At 36.9% G+C, this 19715-nt stretch overlaps 4 protein-coding genes across 4 annotated transcripts; 3 read left to right on the top strand and 1 right to left on the bottom strand.

Annotated features, from left to right (window-relative positions):
- Positions 1–1246: 1246 nt before the first annotated feature.
- Positions 1247–3206, top strand: LOC107188564 (mitochondrial 2-oxoglutarate/malate carrier protein-like). Its single transcript, XM_015576871.1, has 6 exons — positions 1247–1425; positions 1808–2023; positions 2132–2262; positions 2329–2499; positions 2579–2678; positions 2769–3206. The coding sequence occupies exons 1-6, from the start codon at positions 1367–1369 to the stop codon at positions 2968–2970; spliced, it is 879 nt and encodes a 292-aa protein (XP_015432357.1). The 5' UTR covers positions 1247–1366; the 3' UTR covers positions 2971–3206.
- Positions 3207–3586: 380 nt separating this feature from the next.
- LOC107188565 (DNA repair protein REV1) lies at positions 3587–7998 on the top strand. Its single transcript, XM_015576872.1, has 6 exons — positions 3587–4108; positions 4181–5600; positions 5669–6110; positions 6188–7331; positions 7511–7653; positions 7836–7998. The coding sequence occupies exons 1-6, from the start codon at positions 4010–4012 to the stop codon at positions 7987–7989; spliced, it is 3402 nt and encodes a 1133-aa protein (XP_015432358.1). The 5' UTR covers positions 3587–4009; the 3' UTR covers positions 7990–7998.
- A 254-nt stretch (positions 7999–8252) lies between these two features.
- Positions 8253–12210, bottom strand: LOC107188543 (GMP synthase [glutamine-hydrolyzing]). Its single transcript, XM_015576845.1, has 9 exons — positions 12099–12210; positions 10994–11274; positions 10698–10910; positions 10324–10621; positions 9613–10090; positions 9286–9527; positions 9020–9190; positions 8502–8933; positions 8253–8420 (listed from the first exon to the last, which is right to left on the bottom strand). Exons 2-9 carry the CDS (start codon positions 11212–11214, stop codon positions 8319–8321), a joined length of 2157 nt encoding a protein of 718 aa, XP_015432331.1. The 5' UTR covers positions 11215–11274; positions 12099–12210; the 3' UTR covers positions 8253–8318.
- Positions 12211–14421: 2211 nt separating this feature from the next.
- On the top strand, positions 14422–16193 carry LOC107188531 (probable malate dehydrogenase, mitochondrial). Its single transcript, XM_015576833.1, has 7 exons — positions 14422–14429; positions 14536–14636; positions 14710–15005; positions 15289–15546; positions 15629–15761; positions 15856–16058; positions 16125–16193. The coding sequence occupies exons 1-7, from the start codon at positions 14422–14424 to the stop codon at positions 16191–16193; spliced, it is 1068 nt and encodes a 355-aa protein (XP_015432319.1).
- Positions 16194–19715: the final 3522 nt, after the last annotated feature.

Below are 19715 nucleotides of genomic sequence, written 5' to 3'. Positions count from 1 at the left end.
CGACTAATGACGCATACTACGTTAGTCTAAAAGATCGCGCCACCTCCGGCGACAATGTGGTATACAATAAACCCATAAATCCTTTCTGTTTGAAATTTGAATATTACCTGAATGCAATAAATTTTACTTTGATGTATTTTTCTTTTTTTTGCCACTTCTTTCTTCTGTATTTTCCACTTTTTAATTGATAATTCTATTTTTGGCGCCCCATTTTGACTAACCTTTTTCAAACGTCCTACGGAGTACATAGTCACATGACCCATAGGTCTTCATTCGTCCTAACGGTCTTAAACGTGCGCGTCTCTCCTTCGTCGATTGTGACAATTTAATGAAATATTCCAAGAATTAACATTCTGTGATGCCGTGTGATTGAATAATAGATGTAATTAGCCCATGGGAACTGATTATGGTAAGTTTTTTAACATATTAAGTTCTAAATATGAAGTTGTAGGCATATAAGTTTTACGAGACCGTTAAGCCAATGACCTTGAACAAATTTCTCTGATAATTTTCACTTTTCTATCCGTTCAAATAACGTGTAATCTAACAAGTATTTGATTTCGTGTTCACAGATCAAGAACCAGTCACGATTTTGTGGAACCGACCCATAAAATACGAAGATACAACACGAAAGAATTCCTGCAAAGGAGAACGCAAATTCAACGAACGGTGAGTCGCATGATTTTGCTTTTAGTAATGTTCTATTATGTTGCATGACGAAAAACATAGAAATAATGTTGTTACCACAACCGTAGGAAACTAATTTTTTTCGTAAGGATAATACTACAGACTTTTTACATGTTATAACGTACAACGTACGCTTTTAAAATATAATTTCATACTTTATGTATAGTGCACGCGCGCGCGCGCGCGCGCCCGACGCCTTCGCACATTCACGCATGCGTACCGTGAAACTCTCCTTTTGAATTGTATTTAAATCTTTTATGATAAAAAAGTTTGTTACTCGATGCAAAGCACTTTGTATTATCGATGTCTCGCTAACATTATTGTTAGTTTTTTTGCAATTTGCAATCTAATCATTTTTCAACTTATTACTTCTCTTATCTGCTGCGGTACCCTGGGTAGTCATACGCTACAAGATGTCGCTGAGTGTGCAAAATTTTATAATTTAGTATGTATCGGTAGATGAAAGATGGAATTTCACACAACTTGATAATCTTTCATTTAGATTATTTTACGCCTCGTGACTAGTCGATCTCGAGCAGAAAATAATGTTTTAGTTAATTGTTGTATCAGTAACTGGTTTATCAAAAAACAATTGGTTCAAAGATCAATTTAAGCTAGACTTAGTTGAAGAATTTTTATAGTTTGACTGATTGTTCAAGTGTCATAGAATCTTGTCAAAATGAGCAACCAAAAGACTGTGCCGAGTGCAGTAAACTTCCTTATTGGTGGAACTGCAGGGTTTGTTTGACTACTTTTTTGTATTGTTATGTTATAATCATTTTATGGAATTTAATATAAGAATGTTAAACAAATTGTGTACAAAATGTGTTCAATAGATAATTGTTTTAAGTACAATTTTATTGCAAGTTATTATTGAGTTTAATTAAGAAAAAGAAAAACACATTTTTACAAAAAACTACAATATTATTCGCAAGTTATGTAAAAGTTTAGTATTAGCTTCCAATTTTTAAAGTTAAAAATAACTTTTTGCACTCTGTACTATGTTTGTCATTCCTTCAGGTATCAAGTTATTTTTATTATGCATATACATTCATTTTGAAAACATAGATTTAATCTATAAAATTAAAGATTTCATATTTATTGAATTATCTTATTTTAGAATGGCTGCAACATGTTTTGTCCAACCATTAGATCTGATAAAAAATCGAATGCAATTAAGTGGTACAAAAACATCTACAATGAGCATAGTATCTTCTATAGTTAAAAGAGAGGGTTTCCTAGCTTTTTATACAGGTTTATCTGCTGGTTTATTACGTCAGGGTACATATACAACAGCAAGACTTGGTACTTACGCATGGCTGTCTGAAAATGCCTCGTAAGTATACCTTAGTAACAAACTTGTGTTGTTAAACAACATCAATGTCAAAAGTACAAAAAATGTTGTATATATTACCTGTTATTGTTTGATGGCCATTGTATTCAGAAAGGACAGTCAACCAAGCGTGCTTATAAAAGCATTGATGGGTAGTGCTGCTGGTTGTGTAGGAGCATTTGTAGGTACTCCAGCTGAAGTAGCTTTGATTAGAATGACCGCTGATGGCAGATTACCTCTTGGTATGCCCATAATTTCGTCATCATGTAGTAGGGGAATTGATATTCTAAATGATCTTATACTTTCAGCTGAAAGACGCAATTACAAAAATGTATTTAATGCCTTGGTTCGCATAGTTAGAGAAGAAGGTGTTTTAGCATTATGGAGAGGTACCATTCCAACAATGGGAAGGGCTATGGTTGTAAATGCAGCTCAGTTAGCATCATATTCTCACACTAAAGAGGTTTTACTCAATAATGGTTTGTGCACTTGTTTAAGAGTCTGTCAAATGGGTAGCAATGAATTGCTATAATTTTTCTATTTTATTTGTTTGAGTAGGCTATTTTCAGGAGGGTATTACATTGCACTTTGTAAGCTCCATGATTTCTGGTTTAGTAACAACTGCTGCTTCTATACCAGTTGATATTGCTAAAACAAGGTAAATACAAGAGTATGAAATAACGTAAAAATGTATTCAATGTAAGTGTGAAAATAATGTCACATTTTTTGAATGTTGAACTTCTTGCAGAATACAAAATATGAAAGTTGTGGATGGTAAACCAGAGTTCAAAGGTACAATAGATGTTATAGTACGGGTTTGTCGAAATGAGGGATTGCTTTCATTGTGGAAAGGCTTTTTTCCTTACTATGCTCGTTTAGGTCCACATACTGTTTTGACATTTATTTTCTTGGAACAAATGAACGCAATGTACAAAACTTATTTTGCTTAACCATGAATGGGATTTAAACTTGAGACATGTATACATAGTAAATTGGCACCTGCAAAAATATTCCAGTCACTTATTGGCCTACTTAGTTTACACTTGACCATATGGTCAATTCTCCAAAATACACATGCACATTTATAAAGTACCTTTTACTTGTTCAGTACAGTTCATATTATTTGTTATTACTATATCGTTTTTACACACACTCATGCAATTTCTATTTATAAATTATCTGTACATATGCAACTCCTATTTTCTTAAATTCAAGTCCTTTTGTTGATATACAAATAACGATACATTCTAGAAACATTCTTTGAAAGATTAAATCGTTTGATACGATTTTTATTTTTTACTTGTTGTTACTGTGGAAAATATATATTTTACTGTTTTAAAATGTTTGTATGTGGAAAGTTTGCTATCACAAAATTGCTACCCTCTCATAACACATGTTATAAGTGAAAATGGAATGGAATGTAATGTATAGTGTATAGTTTAACATGTATGTATAAGTAGAATAGATACTGCCAATATACACTACTTCAATTGTATCCATAATTGTTGAATAAATGGAAAAAATTATTTTTATATATCGATGTATTTCGATTGATTCATCATAAATTCGCACAAATTAATGGAGTGTGTAAAAATATTACTCGAAACGAATTGGCTTAATTTAAATTTCCGTGATGCTGTTAATAACGCTTAAGTGAAATGACCTTCCGTCGCGTTCCAAATGGGTTGCGGTTACTTACTTCTGTACGAGAATGACACTCCGTTAAATAAACAATTCGTGTTTAATGCAGCAGTAACACATTTGAACCTGTTAAAACAATTCTTTCATATATTTATCTAAAATCGTATTTTAAACTGGGAAAAAACGTTTGGTGGGCGTTCATTTGTTTATAAAGGTTATATATGTGATTATGCTTTTTAAAGACAGCAGGCGGCATTTAGTAAAAGTATTTCATTTCGTGCATAATACTTAGAAGTAAACGCACAATATATATTAATAATGGTTGTAATGGTTAATATTTGAAATTATATGTTTGAACATGATGTGAAACTTGTATTTTGTCTATCTTTTAAAATGTCCAAAAAGAAAAAAAGCGAAGCTTGGGGGGAAAATGGATTTGAAGATTGGGTATGTAGAAATAAGAATTATATTTTAGCAAACTTACTGGTAATAAATCTAGGTAGAATATAATGATTTTAGGGTGGGTATATGGCTGCTAAACAAGCAAAGTTGGAAGAACAGTTTCAAATTGAAGCAAATAAAGAGTTTAATAATGCATCAAATATATTTCAAGGAATTGCGATTTTTGTTAATGGGTACACAGATCCAACTGCAGATGAACTTCGCCGTTTAATGATGACACACGGGGGTATATACCATCATTACATGAGACCTAGAGTTACAACTCATATTATTGCATCTAATTTGCCATACTCTAAGATATTATTATATAGGAAAAGTCAAAATCCAATTCCTATATGTAAACCTCAATGGATTGTAGATAGCATAAAGGCTGGTAGAGTTTTAAATTTTCAACATTATTTACTTTATTCAAGTAGTACAAACACACAGCCACAACTGAAATACAAAATACAAAATAAAACAAACGTGATAGATAATCACCTTAAAATGCATGATAAGAAGCAAAGGGATAATGACTTGAACATGTTAGTTAATGACAATGATAATCAGAATACTGTGACAGAGAGTACAACTACAAATGAAAATGTTTCACATCCTATAGCTTCTCTTAATTCAAGAGATGCTCAGTCAACAAAAAATTCTGAATTCATATCAGAGTTTTATAGTCATTCACGCTTGCATCACATCTCAACTATGGGAGCAGCCTTTAAAGATTACGTGAATGAATTAAGAGATCAGACTAGTGGAAAATTTCCTGGATTAACTAAGTTAAAAGATTTGCGAGATATGAAGTTGGGTAGATCACTGTCTGATCCTGAATCCAGTTTTAAAAATTATATATTTAATTTGCAAGAAGAGAATAAAACGGAAATAAGTCAAGAATCAATTATAATGCATATAGATATGGATTGTTTCTTTGTCTCCGTTGGTCTTAGGAACAAACCAGAATTAAGAGGATTGCCTGTTGCTGTAACACATGCAAAGGGTAATAAACAACTTGCAAGTAACAGTAAAGAAGTTTCAGAAGATGAGCTAGGGTCATTGTCAGAAGTAGCATCTTGCTCTTATGAAGCACGAAAAGCTGGAGTCAAGAATGGCATGTTCTTAGGAGAGGCATTGAAATTGTGTCCTAGTCTGAAGACAATACCGTATGATTTTGAAGGGTATAAGGAAGTTTCATACACATTGTACAATACTGTGGCATCATATACATTAGACATTGAAGCAGTTAGTTGTGATGAAATGTATGCGGAATGTACAAAAATTCTTGAAGAGTATTGTTTAACACCAATGGAATTCGCAAGTGTAATCAGAGAAGAAATAAAGCAAAAGACAGGCTGCCCTGTGTCAACAGGATTTGGAGGTAATAAGTTGTTGGCAAGGTTAGCCACAAGAAAAGCTAAGCCTGATGGTCAGTTTTACTTAAAGGAGAACCTTGAAACATATATTGGTACCTTCAATGTACAAGACTTGCCAGGTAAGATTCGTGTTCATTGAGGGGTGGGTTACTAATTCTGTAATAATTTATTCGATTGTTCAAATTAGGAGTCGGGTGGACAACAACGAACAGATTAAATACTATGAATATACGCACGTGTGCGGAATTACAAACGATTTCGTTGGCGACATTACAAAAGGAATTCGGTAAGAAAATGGGGGAAGTACTACATAATATGTGTCGCGGTGTAGATTATTCAAAACTTAATTTGGAACATATACGAAAATCTGTCTCCGCTGAAGTTAATTACGGGATAAGGTTCGAAAGTAACGCTGATGCAGTAGACTTTTTAAAAAGATTATCCGTTGAGGTATCGAGTCGATTAAGAAAAGCTAACGCGAGGGGTAGATGTATTACGTTAAAACTCTTGGTCAGGGCTAAAGAAGCACCAAAAGAAACGGCAAAATTTATGGGTCATGGGCTATGCGACTACATGACCAAATCAAAGAATGTCATCTCACCGATCGACGATTCCGATATTATAGCAAAGTAAGTGACACGATTACGTTTAAACTTCTCTGTGTAGAACAGAATGAAAAAAAATTATTTATTGGTGTATACTTTAGGGAAGTGATCGTTCTTTGGAATCAAATGCTGAAAGTGCCTGAAGATGCTAGAGGTATCGGCATACAGATAACTAGATTAGAGATACGAAAGGGTAAATCGCGCGATATGAGTTTAACAAGTTTCGTTAATAAAATTAAAGAAAGCAATACAGTCACGCGGTCTGCAGAAATAAACACAGTTAACGAAGTTCAGTCGTCGAAAGACGCAAATTCTGACGTAGCAATTTCTACAAATACGAAAGTAGATATACCTTCTAATATCGATGAATCAATTCTTTCTGAGCTTCCGGAAGAAATTCGGAATGAAATTTTGGATATTCAAAGAAACAAACATACGATTACCGCGACAAACAGTAAGGAAGAAACTACTCTTGCTACTACCAGTGCGCCAAAAATTAAAGAGAAAAAGTCAGAAAACCGCGTACAAACGCAGCAAGAAAACTTTTTTAAGCAAACGAAGCCAGGTGTTTCCAGATCAGCGAAAGTAGAAATGCCACCCATACATGATATCGATATGTCCGTTTTAATAGAATTGCCCGAAGATATACGGAACGAAATACTCAATGAATACCGTGTTAACAGAAATCAGAACAGGTCTAACAGCGATGGAAATGAAAACGATAGTGGTACATCTTTGGCAAGGAATACAAATACCATCGAGTTTAATCCCGAGGAGCAAAATATATCTTTCTCGCAAGTCGATCCTGAGTTTTTAGCCGCATTGTCAGAAGATTTAAAGCGTGACGTTCAGATGTACTGTACAGCTAATAAAAAGAAGACAGGAACAAATGATAATATCATGAAAGAAAGCAAAAAGATTGAGCGTAAAACGAAGAATAACGGTAAAAGTTCTAAAGTAGCATCTTCAAAAAATAACAAAAAGAACCGTATACATACGGCGTTTCGAAATCTGCAGAATAAAAATGAGAGTGTGCCGGATCAAAAGTACAATAATGGTATTTCGAAATCCGTAGTACCGCATGTGGAAAGAATCGAATTAGTTAATAATCAAGTTACTCCTGACGAAGCTAAGGCAATTCTTTCTCATAATCGTACCATATCGGAAAACAATGAAGATGGAATTCAACATCAAGACATTTTAATTGATCTTGTAAATCGCTTACTTAATCTACCTCTAGAACAGGTAGTGTTTATGATTAATTTATCGCTAGAAATCGATGTAGCTTGGTTTGGTGAAACGTTTTGTCTTCATCGGAAAGCATACAAAATGTTATAGTGATCGTATCCTGTTAAATTTCGATCGATTTACTTTTTACGGGACGTAGGGTATGCATAATCGAAATGTAGAACACACGGTTGCAGGTGAAGATGCAAATACAAATATGGATCACTAATTCTAATATCGTGAACGAAGTAGATTTTTTATCACTCGCAACATTTCTCAGCATGCTTCCGGAGAAGAAACGCATCGAAGATTTACATATTTTATTGAAAACCATGCACAGGTATATCTATATTGTATGCAAGATTCGTTGGTAATATACACCCTTGTATCAGGTGGATATTAAAGTGACATATGTAACACGTAGGATTCGGGGAATAGTTATCGTTTTACTCATTTACGATTGATAAATAAAAATGGTATTAAAGACGTAATACATTAACTTATTTATGTTCATATTTTTAGATGTATGACAAAAACTGGAAATTGCATTTGGCATAGGACATACAGGAAAACAGTAAAATACGTTCAACATTATATGCAGATCGAGTATAACAGCAATCTAATGGTACCACCAATCAAATGCAATCATTTGCCGTGTAACAATGATATAATGTAAATTTTTCGGAATTGAATAAATTAATATTTTTACAATGAGGTTAATAAGAAACCTATTTACAAGCAAATATGATACTTACCTTCAATTTCATTGAACACAGTATCAGTATTTTTGTTAGATAACATATTAATTTACAATCGAGAACATATGTTTTTGAAAGAATTTTGCTCAAAGGTTTTATATAAATCGGTAAGAAGTCATAAACCTTGAATTCGTACGTATTTTTGTAATATATATATATATATTTTTAAATATACTTTTTACTTTGTAGTCGTTACGCGCAGGGATGGTGAAAAAATAGAAAGGGTTGAGTTAGGGATGAGCGTTTACTACTCCCATTCAGTAGTTCCCGGCGGCTTAGATGTTAAGTCGTACAAAACACGCGAGATACCGGGTATTGTAGATATTTCGATCACCATTTTTTTCACCACCTGTGGAGACAAAGAAATTGATATACGATTAATCACTGCCGATCGAAATTGTTTTGCTGGAACATTCATCGTCGAACTTACATGCACCGGCAATTCTTTGCCCGGGATAGCTGGGGTGCCAGTCATAAAATCATTAGTACAGAACGGCCTAAGAACGATTGAACGTTGGCATGAAGGTATCCGAGAAGCAGCGTCACGATCAAAGTGTACGGGAATTAAAACTACTGGCATTTGACTGATAGCCCCCATGCAGTCCTTACTGGATAACACTTGGTTCGCTACATGATCCGCTTCTCGAAGCGTGGCTATCACATTCGACGTAAGATGAGTCGGTGTGATATCCGTCACCGGATGATGTAACTGAGGGCCGAAAATGTAACACACGCGATTCACATTGTGACATACTCGCGGAATTAATTTCGCCAGGAACAACAAATCCTGCCATTCTATTCCGTCCGACGTGTTTTCTTCGCTAGATAATCCCACGACGTAGCTGTAACTTCTTCGATCTCCCTAATCACATCGTTTAGTGTTTCTTATTAAATATTCCCTGAGATTTGGTATAAGTTACAAATGTTTGAAAGTCCTACAAATCGTACCTGTACTCCTACACTACGTATAGGCAACAATGTTGCAGCGATATGACGACGACTCGAAACTTGCCGCAAATGTTGGCGTTCGGATTCATTGGTCGCGCTTTCTACACGATTCAGTAGTCCGTGTTTCTTTTGAAGCATTTGCTCGTATTCTGCCATTATTTTCACTATCACCTACGAACAGTATAAAATTTTCTCCTTAATCTAACAGAAAACTCCAAGTGTGCTATTACTTATTAGTATTGCAAAAAAAAAAAAAAGAAGAATACCTGCGTTTCTGAGAAATCTTTATCCATGTAAGGTTCATCCGCGCACAGAATACGAACAGCTAATCCGGGTCCAGGAAAAGGATGGCGAGCTACTAGGGGAGTTGGCAGCCCGAGTTCATACCCCAATTGCCTCACTTCGTCTTTGTGAAAGTCCTTCAAGGGCTCTACTACGTGTCCCTGTGCTCTCAACGCTCTCACGAGTTCGCTATCATTGTGATGTGTTTTTATCGCGTCCGCTTTACCTAACAGAAACGGATAAAATATCTTATGTAAACCTGACGGGATACTGGTTGCGAGAAAAAATTCTTATAAATGAACATCATTTACCACTTGCTAATGTGCTGGCGCTTTCTATTAGGTCAGGCCTAAGTGTGCCTTGTCCAAGAAAGACTTCGTCCACTTTTAATCCCATTTCCGCCATCACCTCGTTTGCTACTCTTACAAAAACATCTCCTATAATTTTTCGTTTTTCTTCTGGATTGATCGTTGCGCATAGCATTTTAGTTAATCTAGTTCTTGGGCTAGTTCCTGTTCCGCATGTTCCTTTATTGTGTACAACATTGGCATTGGCTACTGGAGTGACATTATCCAGGGGAACCGATGTAGTTCCTTGCATGAAATAGTGACCAGCATTAATAACTTTTAACCGAACTCCCAATTGCGCCAAACTTTTCTCCACAAATTGTGTCTCTGCTTTCCGCATGAAGCCATTATTGATATGCAGAGCTATGACTTGCTCCTTGCTTAAAGCTTTATGTAACAGTGCTGCGCATACCGTTGAATCCACGCCACCGCTCACCAACAACTATGAACATTTTTTTCTATTTTAATTGACAATCACATTTTGGTGTGTTACATTTGCTGTTAAAATTTTTTTTTTTAAGTGCCCTCCAAAAGTTTCGTATACTATTAAATTTCATTTTATTACATCGATAAAATAATGAACATTGAAAGACCGCAAAAGTTTAGAAATCGAAAATAAATTACTCGACGCATGCATACGGAGATGTGTTTTCATTGAGCATCTGTATATCTTACCAGAACTTTCTTGTCACCAACAGTATCTTTGATGTATTGAATACATTCTGCCTCTCTACTGTGAAGCGTATAGTTACCAGAGAGGCCAGCAATAAGAAACAAAAAATTGTGCAACATTGTTTTGCCATTAGGTGTAAGATCTACTTCTGGGTGAAACTGAACCCCGTATAAATTCATTTTATCACTTGCTATTCCTGTTATAAAGTTTGATGACCTGGCAATAACACGAAAACCGTCGGCCATCCTATCTATACTGTCACCATGTGTTAACAGTACCATTTGTAATCTCTCCAAGCCCCTAAGACATAATTAATCCTTTTCAAATCAGATTCACATAGGAAGATGACAAAGAAAACATTTTCAGGCTCACTTACTTAAACAACAGCCACTTGGAATCTATTTCAACTGAAAACTGACCATCTTCTCTGCCTTCTTTTCGAATAACTGTACCACCGAACTCCTTATTCATCATTTGCATCCCATAACAAATACCTAGTACTGGAATTCCTATTCTAAAGATATCTGCATCGTATCTAGGTGCATCCTCTGCATATACTGAATTTGGCCCTCCAGAAATTATAATAGCTCTACAATTTGTTATCAACATTTTAATTACAATCTACAAATATTTCTATCATTCTGCCGTGATGTCTAGTTACAATGTTCTTACTTATAGCCTTTCTGTTGAAGGGTGAATGCAGGTGTGTCAAGAGGCAGAATTTCACTGTAAACTTTCAGTTCACGAATTTTTCGTTCTATTACTTTACCATATTGTGCCCCTGCATCCAGGATGGCCACTTTTTCTTCACTAGGTACCATGTCCATTGCTCCTTCATCAGCCCCATTATTTCTCTCTGCGCGACACAATAATCCGTACGCGCCTTTTTCCATTTCAAAATTTCGTATATTGCTGTTGCTGCTGTTGTTGCTATTGCTATGTTTTCAACAATCCTATAAGAATTTAATAAATGCAATAAAATATAGATTAACCCAGTGTCAAACAATATAAATATATAAAATTTTATTGATTTCAAGAAATTTCTAGAATACTTATCTTTTAGATACAAAAACCGGGAGATTATATTGTGGTAAATAATTTTGTATACTTAAAACATTAATTTTTGCTTAAACATGATCACAAAGCAATTGTTAGATGTTACCTTATATACATATATAGATTTATCTTTATTGATTATTTTGCATCATGGTGTATAATAATATCATGATTTTAATAAGAAATATTGCAAACAGATTATGTGTACCATCACCTTAGCAGTATCATGTGTTTTTTGTTTTCTTTCATTGCTTCAATCCCTAGTGAAGCTAGATGAATGGAAAACTATCTACTAGATTCACAAATATAGCTAAGAATTGCATAAACTAGGTAATTAGCTTACTTTTCCCTTCAACAGATCAAAAATTTACATGGCTCTACGTCCCTCGAACAATGTGTAATGATATCGCTGTGTGTAAGTGTAACATGCTATTATAGTATGTCACAGTTCAACTCAAGTTCTGACAACTACTGTACATTATGGATCTTGAAATCCCTGTCGAAATTGGTTTAGAAAACTGTACACGCGCTGTCCGAATCGATTGACGAATAAAGCGCGTGACGTTGAAGAAAGAGACTATTGAACGTGATGTTTAGCAAGAAATAAATAACCGGCCGTAAATCTTACAAGCACGTTTCGGAATAACGAAAGAATTATAATAAGTCACTTACTGTACGAATCGTATTTCCAAAGGCTATTAAAATGTATCGAAAGACTTACCAAATTATACGAGGCAGAGAATATTTCACGTGTAAATCACCAAGTAACGTAAAATTAATTACAGCAAAACAGAATGTGCACTCTCTGGACGAGGCAGCCATTCAATCGCCTGCAATAGCCACAACACAGTGACTATCTTCAGGTTTGAAATGATAGAAGTACCCAACATTGTAATCTGAAAGTTACTAGCGGCATATATTATTTGTTAAGCTAATTGCTTTAATTATATGAAAATATTGCACATCGATTAACTGTGCACTCCTACTATAGGCACAGTTGAAGAATCTGCAACCAAAATGTTGTCTTATAAGGTTCATTTCTTGAATAATCGAATATTCCTGTGACCTACCTAGGTCTTTTATGCAATGGAAACATTATGAAGTTAGCAGAGTATGGCATTTATTGAGCAATATTTTTTGGGCATAGTTTAGGATTTTGTATACTATACTTTACCTATTTATGCGCCATAAATACCAAAAGTTTTTCTAATGTTGAAGCAATTAGTAACTATAATGTTTAATAAACTTGAAGGTTGCCTATACCGGAGTCACTGACATCACCTTAATCGAAACGAATATGTTCTTTAAAGAGAAACACCTAATATTTTAGCATCTCTCGAATAAATAACTCCGCCACCTTGAAAAGGGTCTATGACATCTTGCAATGCGTTATATGAAAAAATAGCACGTAAGACAGTTGGAAAATTTCCGGATAATACGAAGGGCGTATCTGTATAGAATCGCGGTACAAATTCAAGTGAAAGTCATCTAAGAAATTCAATCAATTATCTAAAAACAAGATAACGAACATTTTGTATTTTAGAAAATGTCGCTTGTAAAGCAGCTTCTTTCCTGTGAAGACGACACTTGCTATAAAATCTCTATGAACGTTACGAACACTCTACACAGCATATGCAAGAACAATAAGTTTTTCCTGCCGACAGAGGTTGCAGTGCATAATAGTAACGTTGATTGTTGGGTCTCATATAATGGCGGAGTGTACGATTTGACTGGTCTTTGCAAGGATTGGGCTAGGAGAAAAGAAATTCAACCGTTAGTGGCGCACGCTGGTAAAGATATAAGTCATTGGTTCGACCATGACAAGAACGATATTAAACATTATGTCCATCCCGTTACCGGGATTCTGGTACCATATTGCCCCCACGGTCCGATACCGGACGTAATTCCTCACGTGGTACCTGCCTCTTCCTGGCGACCGTTGGATAAATGCCCTTGGTGGCTCGATGAAAGCTATAGAAAGGGATATTTAACTAAAAATGCGCGACCATGTAGAATTTTAAATGTGCTCACTGGAACGCAATTTGTTATGATGGTAAGAAATCTTTGTTCTTCTTGTAACACAGAGATCGGGGCGCTAACGATAATCTTAAACAAAGGTTTGCGAGGAGGACACCGTTAGACGTATCCAGGAGCGTGCTCTAATTTACAATAAAAACGGAAGATCGTATACTTGGAAATTCGAAGGAAAAGAACTGAATCTTGACTTGACTTTAACAGAGAATGGTATTCCTGACGAACGTGATCGTTTCGTTGCCTGTGGTCTTCCCGACGATTATTATGTTCCTTGTCTGATGTGTTATTATAATGAGAAATGTTCTTGTAGATGAGATCAATAGACTATCTGAACAGAGGTACACAGAATTGATCGGAGCCGTATTGTAGCTTTGAAAGAAAAGTTTCCTACGATATCATCGTGAAAGATTTAAAACAAGCACTAAAGATGGCACCACGGCCACACGTTGTAATGCTTTAGACTCGTTTATACTTAAGCGAACAAAGTTTTATTTTATTAAATGCATATGATTTTATAAATCAGATGCATTGTCAACATTTCAGCATACGGTTCAAGCATTGGTCGTATTTTCTTTCGGTTTTGTATTATTTAGTTGTATTTACATCTTTGTTCGCCGGATAGCCTTCTTCGTCAAGGATTTACACGGAATTGCAACTCGTCTGGTTTCGTTTTATTATCAGAGTGTTTTCGTATCGATAAATGCAAATGCCACTTATTTTTCGTTTATCATTCTAAATGGTTCCTTATTTTGATCACGTTCAAACGCTTTATCGCCTTGTACGGAAACACCCCGTTACCAGAATATAAATTCATTTTTTTTATCTCGTTCGTGGAATGTTGTCCAGTTAGTCGACTTTGCTTCATACGTCGCGACGTTTCTGAAATTCAACATAAGAATGAAGGATCTGTGAATGTAACGAGTCAATCATTTGTTCGAAATGTCAAGTATGCGTGATTCTCGGCGGAAAATGTATATCCCAGATGTATTTTGAATAGTTGTAAAAAGAAAATGCATCAGTATGTTTCCATCTGCAATTTATGCGCCTCGAAGCTTAATTTCTCGTGTTCCTCACGGATGGTATCTTAATTTTTCGATGAAACGATCTCCTTCTTGTTCTCTTAGAAGATCGAGGTGTAACGCTCTAAAAATATGCTACACGCAGTTTAATTCATTTTCTTCAAAATCCATGAAAGTAGCTATTCTTGGCGCTGCCAGTAAAACGGGTAAATAGATTCGATTAGGTTACACACCCCGTTAATGTGTCTATCCTATGTTTATTGTACTCCCATGCCGTAGGAAGTTGTCTATCATTATTTCTAAAACAGTCGCCTTTAATCGACGAGTTGGCCATCTACGATAATAAATGTACTTATGGCCTCGCACTGGACTTGAATTATATCGACACGAGGTGCAAGGTTAGCACATGCAGTTCCTCCGAAGCATGTTTGAAACGGACTCTCGATGGTGCGAAAATAGTAATGATCATTGCAGATCGACTCACCAAGAAAGAATTAAACCCGGATGATGTATTGAGGTGTAATGCCGATACGTTGTCAGACTTGCTACCGAATATTATTAAATATTGCCCCCAGGTAAACGAGCTTAAATAATTTCATATGATTAACTTGTATCCGATTTCTTCATCGTACCATTCGTAATCTTTCAAACGTAATTGCACATACACCAGATGGACATATGTATTTGAACGTTTGGACTTAATAGAATTCGAAAAAACCACAGTTTGATTTCCCTTGGCATTTAATTTATTTCATAAATTCGACAGGTCTTATCCTGGAAATCTCACCGAACTTTGGTATATCGGTTCGTCATTCGTGATTCCCAACTGGTTTCAGACTTTAATCGTTTTTTCTTCAGGCTATGGTCGCGGTAGCAATGCACCCGATAAACAGCTTAATACCCCTGGCATTGGAAATGTACAAAAAAGCTGGCGTTCACGATTACAATCGTCTTTTTGGCGTAATTAGCCTCGAATGCCTCCGAGCAAATACGTTTGCCGCGGAAGTTATAGGTATCGAACCAGAATGCATAACGATACCTGTGATCGGTGGAAGTTGTTCAGAGACATGCATACCAATTTTTTCGCGCGCGAAGCCTTGCAACAAGATATCTCAGGTTAACTACATATATTTGCTCAACACACTATGACACGTACCCCTAGTGTTTTAATCTAGTAGTCAATATATTAATCGATTAGCAAGAAGCCAGCAGATTAACGAAGGCGGTAAGATTCGCCGACGACGAGATTTCTGAAATAAGTAAAAAGAAAGAACGAACATGTTTTGCCATGGCTTTTGGAGCAGCCAGATTTTGTATGTCCCTTTGCAAAGGTATTATCTCGATGCTTGTAAAGTTTACGATTAGCGAAATATTTTCTTATATTTATCAACACAGATGGTTACGTTCCGTTAATGTTCGATCTAGCTTTGCGACACCAACACGATGTCGTAGAATGCGCTTATGTCCGATCTTACGTGATACCAGACGTAACATACTTCGCTGCTCCTTTGGCATTGGGGCCGGATGGTATTCAGAAACATTTGGGTATTCCACCTCTGAACGATTATGAACGTAAGCTTCTCAACGCAACTGTACCCACTCTACAAAGTGCCATCGCGCTCGGAGAGGTAACGAATAACACTTACATATTAAAAAGGCAATATTTGATGGTTTCTGTGTTTTACGTTTCTCAGGCACTTGCTTTGGGTCATGAACATTTTTCATCCGAACGGAATCAACTGAATTCACCTCATACATCATAGTGTTCGTAGTATAAATGTATACAGAATTGAAATATTTTTCATAAATGCCAGTACATTATGCTGATGTTTTCATATTGATTCGTCTATCGAGCAACGCTATCGATTAATAACAAGTTAAATATCAAAGTGGTACAGTCCATTTTACAAGATCTCCTTGTCTACCACTAGATTTTTTGACGGTTCGTCAATCTTGAAATTCCGGCTGTAATTCTTTGTTTCTTCATTTGCTATACATTTTTATCGTTTCATTCATGGTGATCATTATTGACGATAGCTATTGTAAGGCACGCAGGTGGTAACTCTCGAATGATTTACGATCTTAACCAGTGTTTATCATCTATTCTTATTAACCTCATTTCATTATGGCTGAAAAGAAGTTGAAAGCCTTCCATTGAAGTCAAACTGCTCTATTTATCGGTTCAACGTCCACGACGCTGAAATGAGACCTGGCGAAAAAAATGAATAAATAATTTATAATACATACCGTCCATAAATCGCTAAATCTACCGAAATTCCCGGGCCTATTCTTGCTGCTGCTGCTGCTGCTGGTCAATAGGCAAGAAAAATCGAAACAATAGCTCGTAAAGCACGGGAGACCGTGAAGCATCGTGTCGAAGCGAAACGTGGTACTCGAGATGAAGCAACGATAAACCTGTAAAATAGTTAATGGCGATCGTAATGGTGGCAGCGAACCGTTCTATAGACCATCGGTTTACGAGTGAGTTGGACGTTTGCACGGGCATCGGACGCATTTGTTTTCGAGTAAACGGAAGCGTGCATAAATGCGCATAAACGTTCGTCTAAGATTTCAAGAAAACAAAATTTGTAAATATACTTCAACGAAGAAATGGTGTCGTGGCCATCCTGGTGGCGGACTCTGGAATGGAAAAAAAATCAGGAATATGTTGTCGAATGAGTCTTCGTTGATCATTGAAACGTATGATATATCGAGATTCCTGGTTCATTTTAACGGTGATGCTCTAATTATAAGAAATCCGCACCGGTTTCATCGCGCGACACGAGTTTGCTCGTTTACTATAGGTGTAACAGCATAGGAGCAACTTAACTAGAGTCACCTAACCGAGGAAGTGTTCGGATCTGATAAGAACGAATACAATCTGTTCTAAAAGATTCTAGCAACGGACGTGGTTTTCGAAGAGCCACCGCATCACCGCGTCTCAGGTTACCAGGTAGATACGTGCAACAAAAGTAGAAGAAACTCGTCCTTTCCGCATTCCCGACACGCCACGGTGTTCCCAAGTGTGCGCGGCGACTGCAAGACAAGGTACGGACGACTGCAGCTGGCAACTCTTTGGCAGAAGGGATTATTGCGAAGCTGCGAAGAGGGAGAAGGCGCGGGTGTTGCCTATCGCAAATCCTCTCTAAGCGAGTCTTAAACTCTCTACATTCCAACGTGATTCAACTGTAGCCACGGCGAACGAACAGTATAATAATACGATATGTATAAACGCCACGTTTCTCTGATGTAACCGGCCTATCCGATGAGTTATTCACTTAACGCGAGTATTCGCTGAATCGTGCCACGTACGCAAAATTGTCCATTTTACTATCGCCCGTACAACACGTATACCTACGTTCGTGATTATCAATTTCATACGCAACTAAACGTTCCGCGGCGTTCATTTTTATCGCGGGTATTTATTTATTCGATTCAGTCACGTTTCCCTGGATGATTCGAGGCATAACTCAAAACTGTTAACGAGACATCGATTGTGACTAATGCACTACTTAAATGGTATCGAGCAACGATCCATCTTTTTGCCGTGAACGCACCGGTTGGCCTTGGTAGTATGAAAACATAAACGTTGAGGATCGTCTCGATGGAAATGATGAATTTCAACGGAATGTCGCAACGTATAAAATAATTGAGTAATGAATAGATTAGCAACATTATCGGACAGTTAGAAAAAACTGTCGAGTGCTATGTTCCATCTCAGACGAGGTACAGATTCCACTCGATTATCGTCTGGCTTGTTCTACATGATTATTGTCCAGGTGTTACCCCCACTTCAGGGGGAGGGATGGAACCTGTCAAGCGCAAACTTTAAGGAATGTGATTATATTTTGTTCAGATTTTTAACCGACAGACCTCGATATTTAGTTAATTATAATCTTCTTTAATTGATTATGCTTACACCCTTCTTGCCAGCTTCGTCAGAGGGTCGAAAGACACCCAGAATGGTTTTGGTAGACGCTTGTATACCGGACCCCTTAGTGCATTCGTCTATGCTGGAATATTGTAGAAAGCTTGGACGTATCTGGGTGGTTCTTGCCACTGAAACTTATACGTCGGTAGCGACGGTAACTGGTGTAGCAGGAAATTAATCGCATAGTTTCTCACGACATAATAGTCGCAATACCCCACCTGCCCGTCCACTCCCTCCTCGATCTTCGTTCGTCCAAGATCAGAATCGTGGGGTCTATCGGTAATTGCTTTAATTACGTTGACGTTAACAGCGTTTAAAACGTTGAAAATATAATCGGTCGTAGTAATGACGGTGAACCAACGTTAAATGATACATTTTAACGAGCAAAGGTATCATAGAAATTGTTTCGCGTTGGAAAACGAAGACCAGTTGCTGTTCGAATCGGAGACATTCGTTTTTAAAAGTCGTACTTGCATCTGGTAATGGCCTTTCGTTACGTTCATCCGCTTTGGTATTCAGTATTTTTACGACAGAAGCCACAGCAGCAAAATCCTCACGGCCGGGCCGAACGATTCAATGCACTTATATACGCTTTTGTATAACTGTCAACATCGATCGAACGACGAACGGTTATGCCATCTGGAAGTACATAATATATAAGCTTGTCGGTATTCGAGCATTAGAACGCCTCACACGACCGCTTTTTCTTAGCATCGGCTGGCGCCGTCTGGCTCTCTTTCTTATTGAATTCTTCTAATCAAAGAGGTTATCGAGGATTGCGCAGTATCGATCGTACGTTCTTCTGTCCAAGGACGAAGACTGGAGGACATACGTCGCGATTAAGAAGAGAAATCGCTCTAAGTGTACTGCAACGTTGAGGAAGAACCTGTCATGCCAGCAGCGTGGCTCGTGAGAAAATCTACGAATCGAATTCCTTTCGACCGTGCTCCCGACTGGTCTGTCCACGCGACTCATCCGCCATTAGTCTTGTAGGTAATACCACATCGTTCTTTGCAACGCGAACGATCTAGGAGACAGAAATTCATTCGAAACTCGTTAAATTCAATTTTCTCCTCTGCACGAATTCGTCATACTATCCTGTTTATTAATTAATTTCTAAGAGGACCGATTAAGTGGGGACGTGTTCGAAAGATAAGTAGGTACAGGGGGGTGAATGCCATCTTTATTAGACACGACAGCTACTGTAAATGTACCTATTTTGTCCTTGGTCCAGTTCTTTATCGTCATCGTATGTACAATAATTTCCATTACGTTCAACCACAGATGAGGTATAGGAGTAGACATTTCATACAATATATTTTTTTGGCCCACCTTTCTGGGGCGACCCCATTTC

This window comes from Dufourea novaeangliae, unplaced genomic scaffold (assembly GCF_001272555.1).
Source record: "Dufourea novaeangliae isolate 0120121106 unplaced genomic scaffold, ASM127255v1 scaffold133, whole genome shotgun sequence".
NCBI classification, from domain to species: Eukaryota; Metazoa; Arthropoda; class Insecta; order Hymenoptera; family Halictidae; genus Dufourea; species Dufourea novaeangliae.
Note: the sequence above shows the minus strand (reverse complement) of the source record. Positions and strands in the feature narration are given on the sequence as shown.

Excerpts from the sequence above, each read along its gene's own strand:
- LOC107188565 (XM_015576872.1), top strand. The coding sequence starts at position 4,010 with ATGTTTGAACATGATGTGAAACTTGTATTTTGTCTATCTTTTAAAATG. Across the intron at positions 5,601-5,668 it reads CAATGTACAAGACTTGCCAG|GAGTCGGGTGGACAACAACG; the intron begins GTAAGATTCGTG and ends TGTTCAAATTAG. Across the intron at positions 7,332-7,510 it reads TTAATCTACCTCTAGAACAG|GTGAAGATGCAAATACAAAT; the intron begins GTAGTGTTTATG and ends ACACGGTTGCAG.
- LOC107188543 (XM_015576845.1), bottom strand. The coding sequence starts at position 11,214 with ATGGAAAAAGGCGCGTACGGATTATTGTGTCGCGCAGAGAGAAATAAT. Across the intron at positions 9,528-9,612 it reads CGCCAGCACATTAGCAAGTG|GTAAAGCGGACGCGATAAAA; the intron begins GTAAATGATGTT and ends CGTTTCTGTTAG. Across the intron at positions 9,191-9,285 it reads AAGATTTCTCAGAAACGCAG|GTGATAGTGAAAATAATGGC; the intron begins GTATTCTTCTTT and ends TACTGTTCGTAG.
- LOC107188564 (XM_015576871.1), top strand. The coding sequence starts at position 1,367 with ATGAGCAACCAAAAGACTGTGCCGAGTGCAGTAAACTTCCTTATTGGT. Across the intron at positions 2,024-2,131 it reads TGGCTGTCTGAAAATGCCTC|AAAGGACAGTCAACCAAGCG; the intron begins GTAAGTATACCT and ends CATTGTATTCAG. Across the intron at positions 2,679-2,768 it reads GTTGATATTGCTAAAACAAG|AATACAAAATATGAAAGTTG; the intron begins GTAAATACAAGA and ends AACTTCTTGCAG.
- LOC107188531 (XM_015576833.1), top strand. Across the intron at positions 15,547-15,628 it reads CTTGCAACAAGATATCTCAG|CAAGAAGCCAGCAGATTAAC; the intron begins GTTAACTACATA and ends TTAATCGATTAG. Across the intron at positions 16,059-16,124 it reads GTGCCATCGCGCTCGGAGAG|GCACTTGCTTTGGGTCATGA; the intron begins GTAACGAATAAC and ends TACGTTTCTCAG.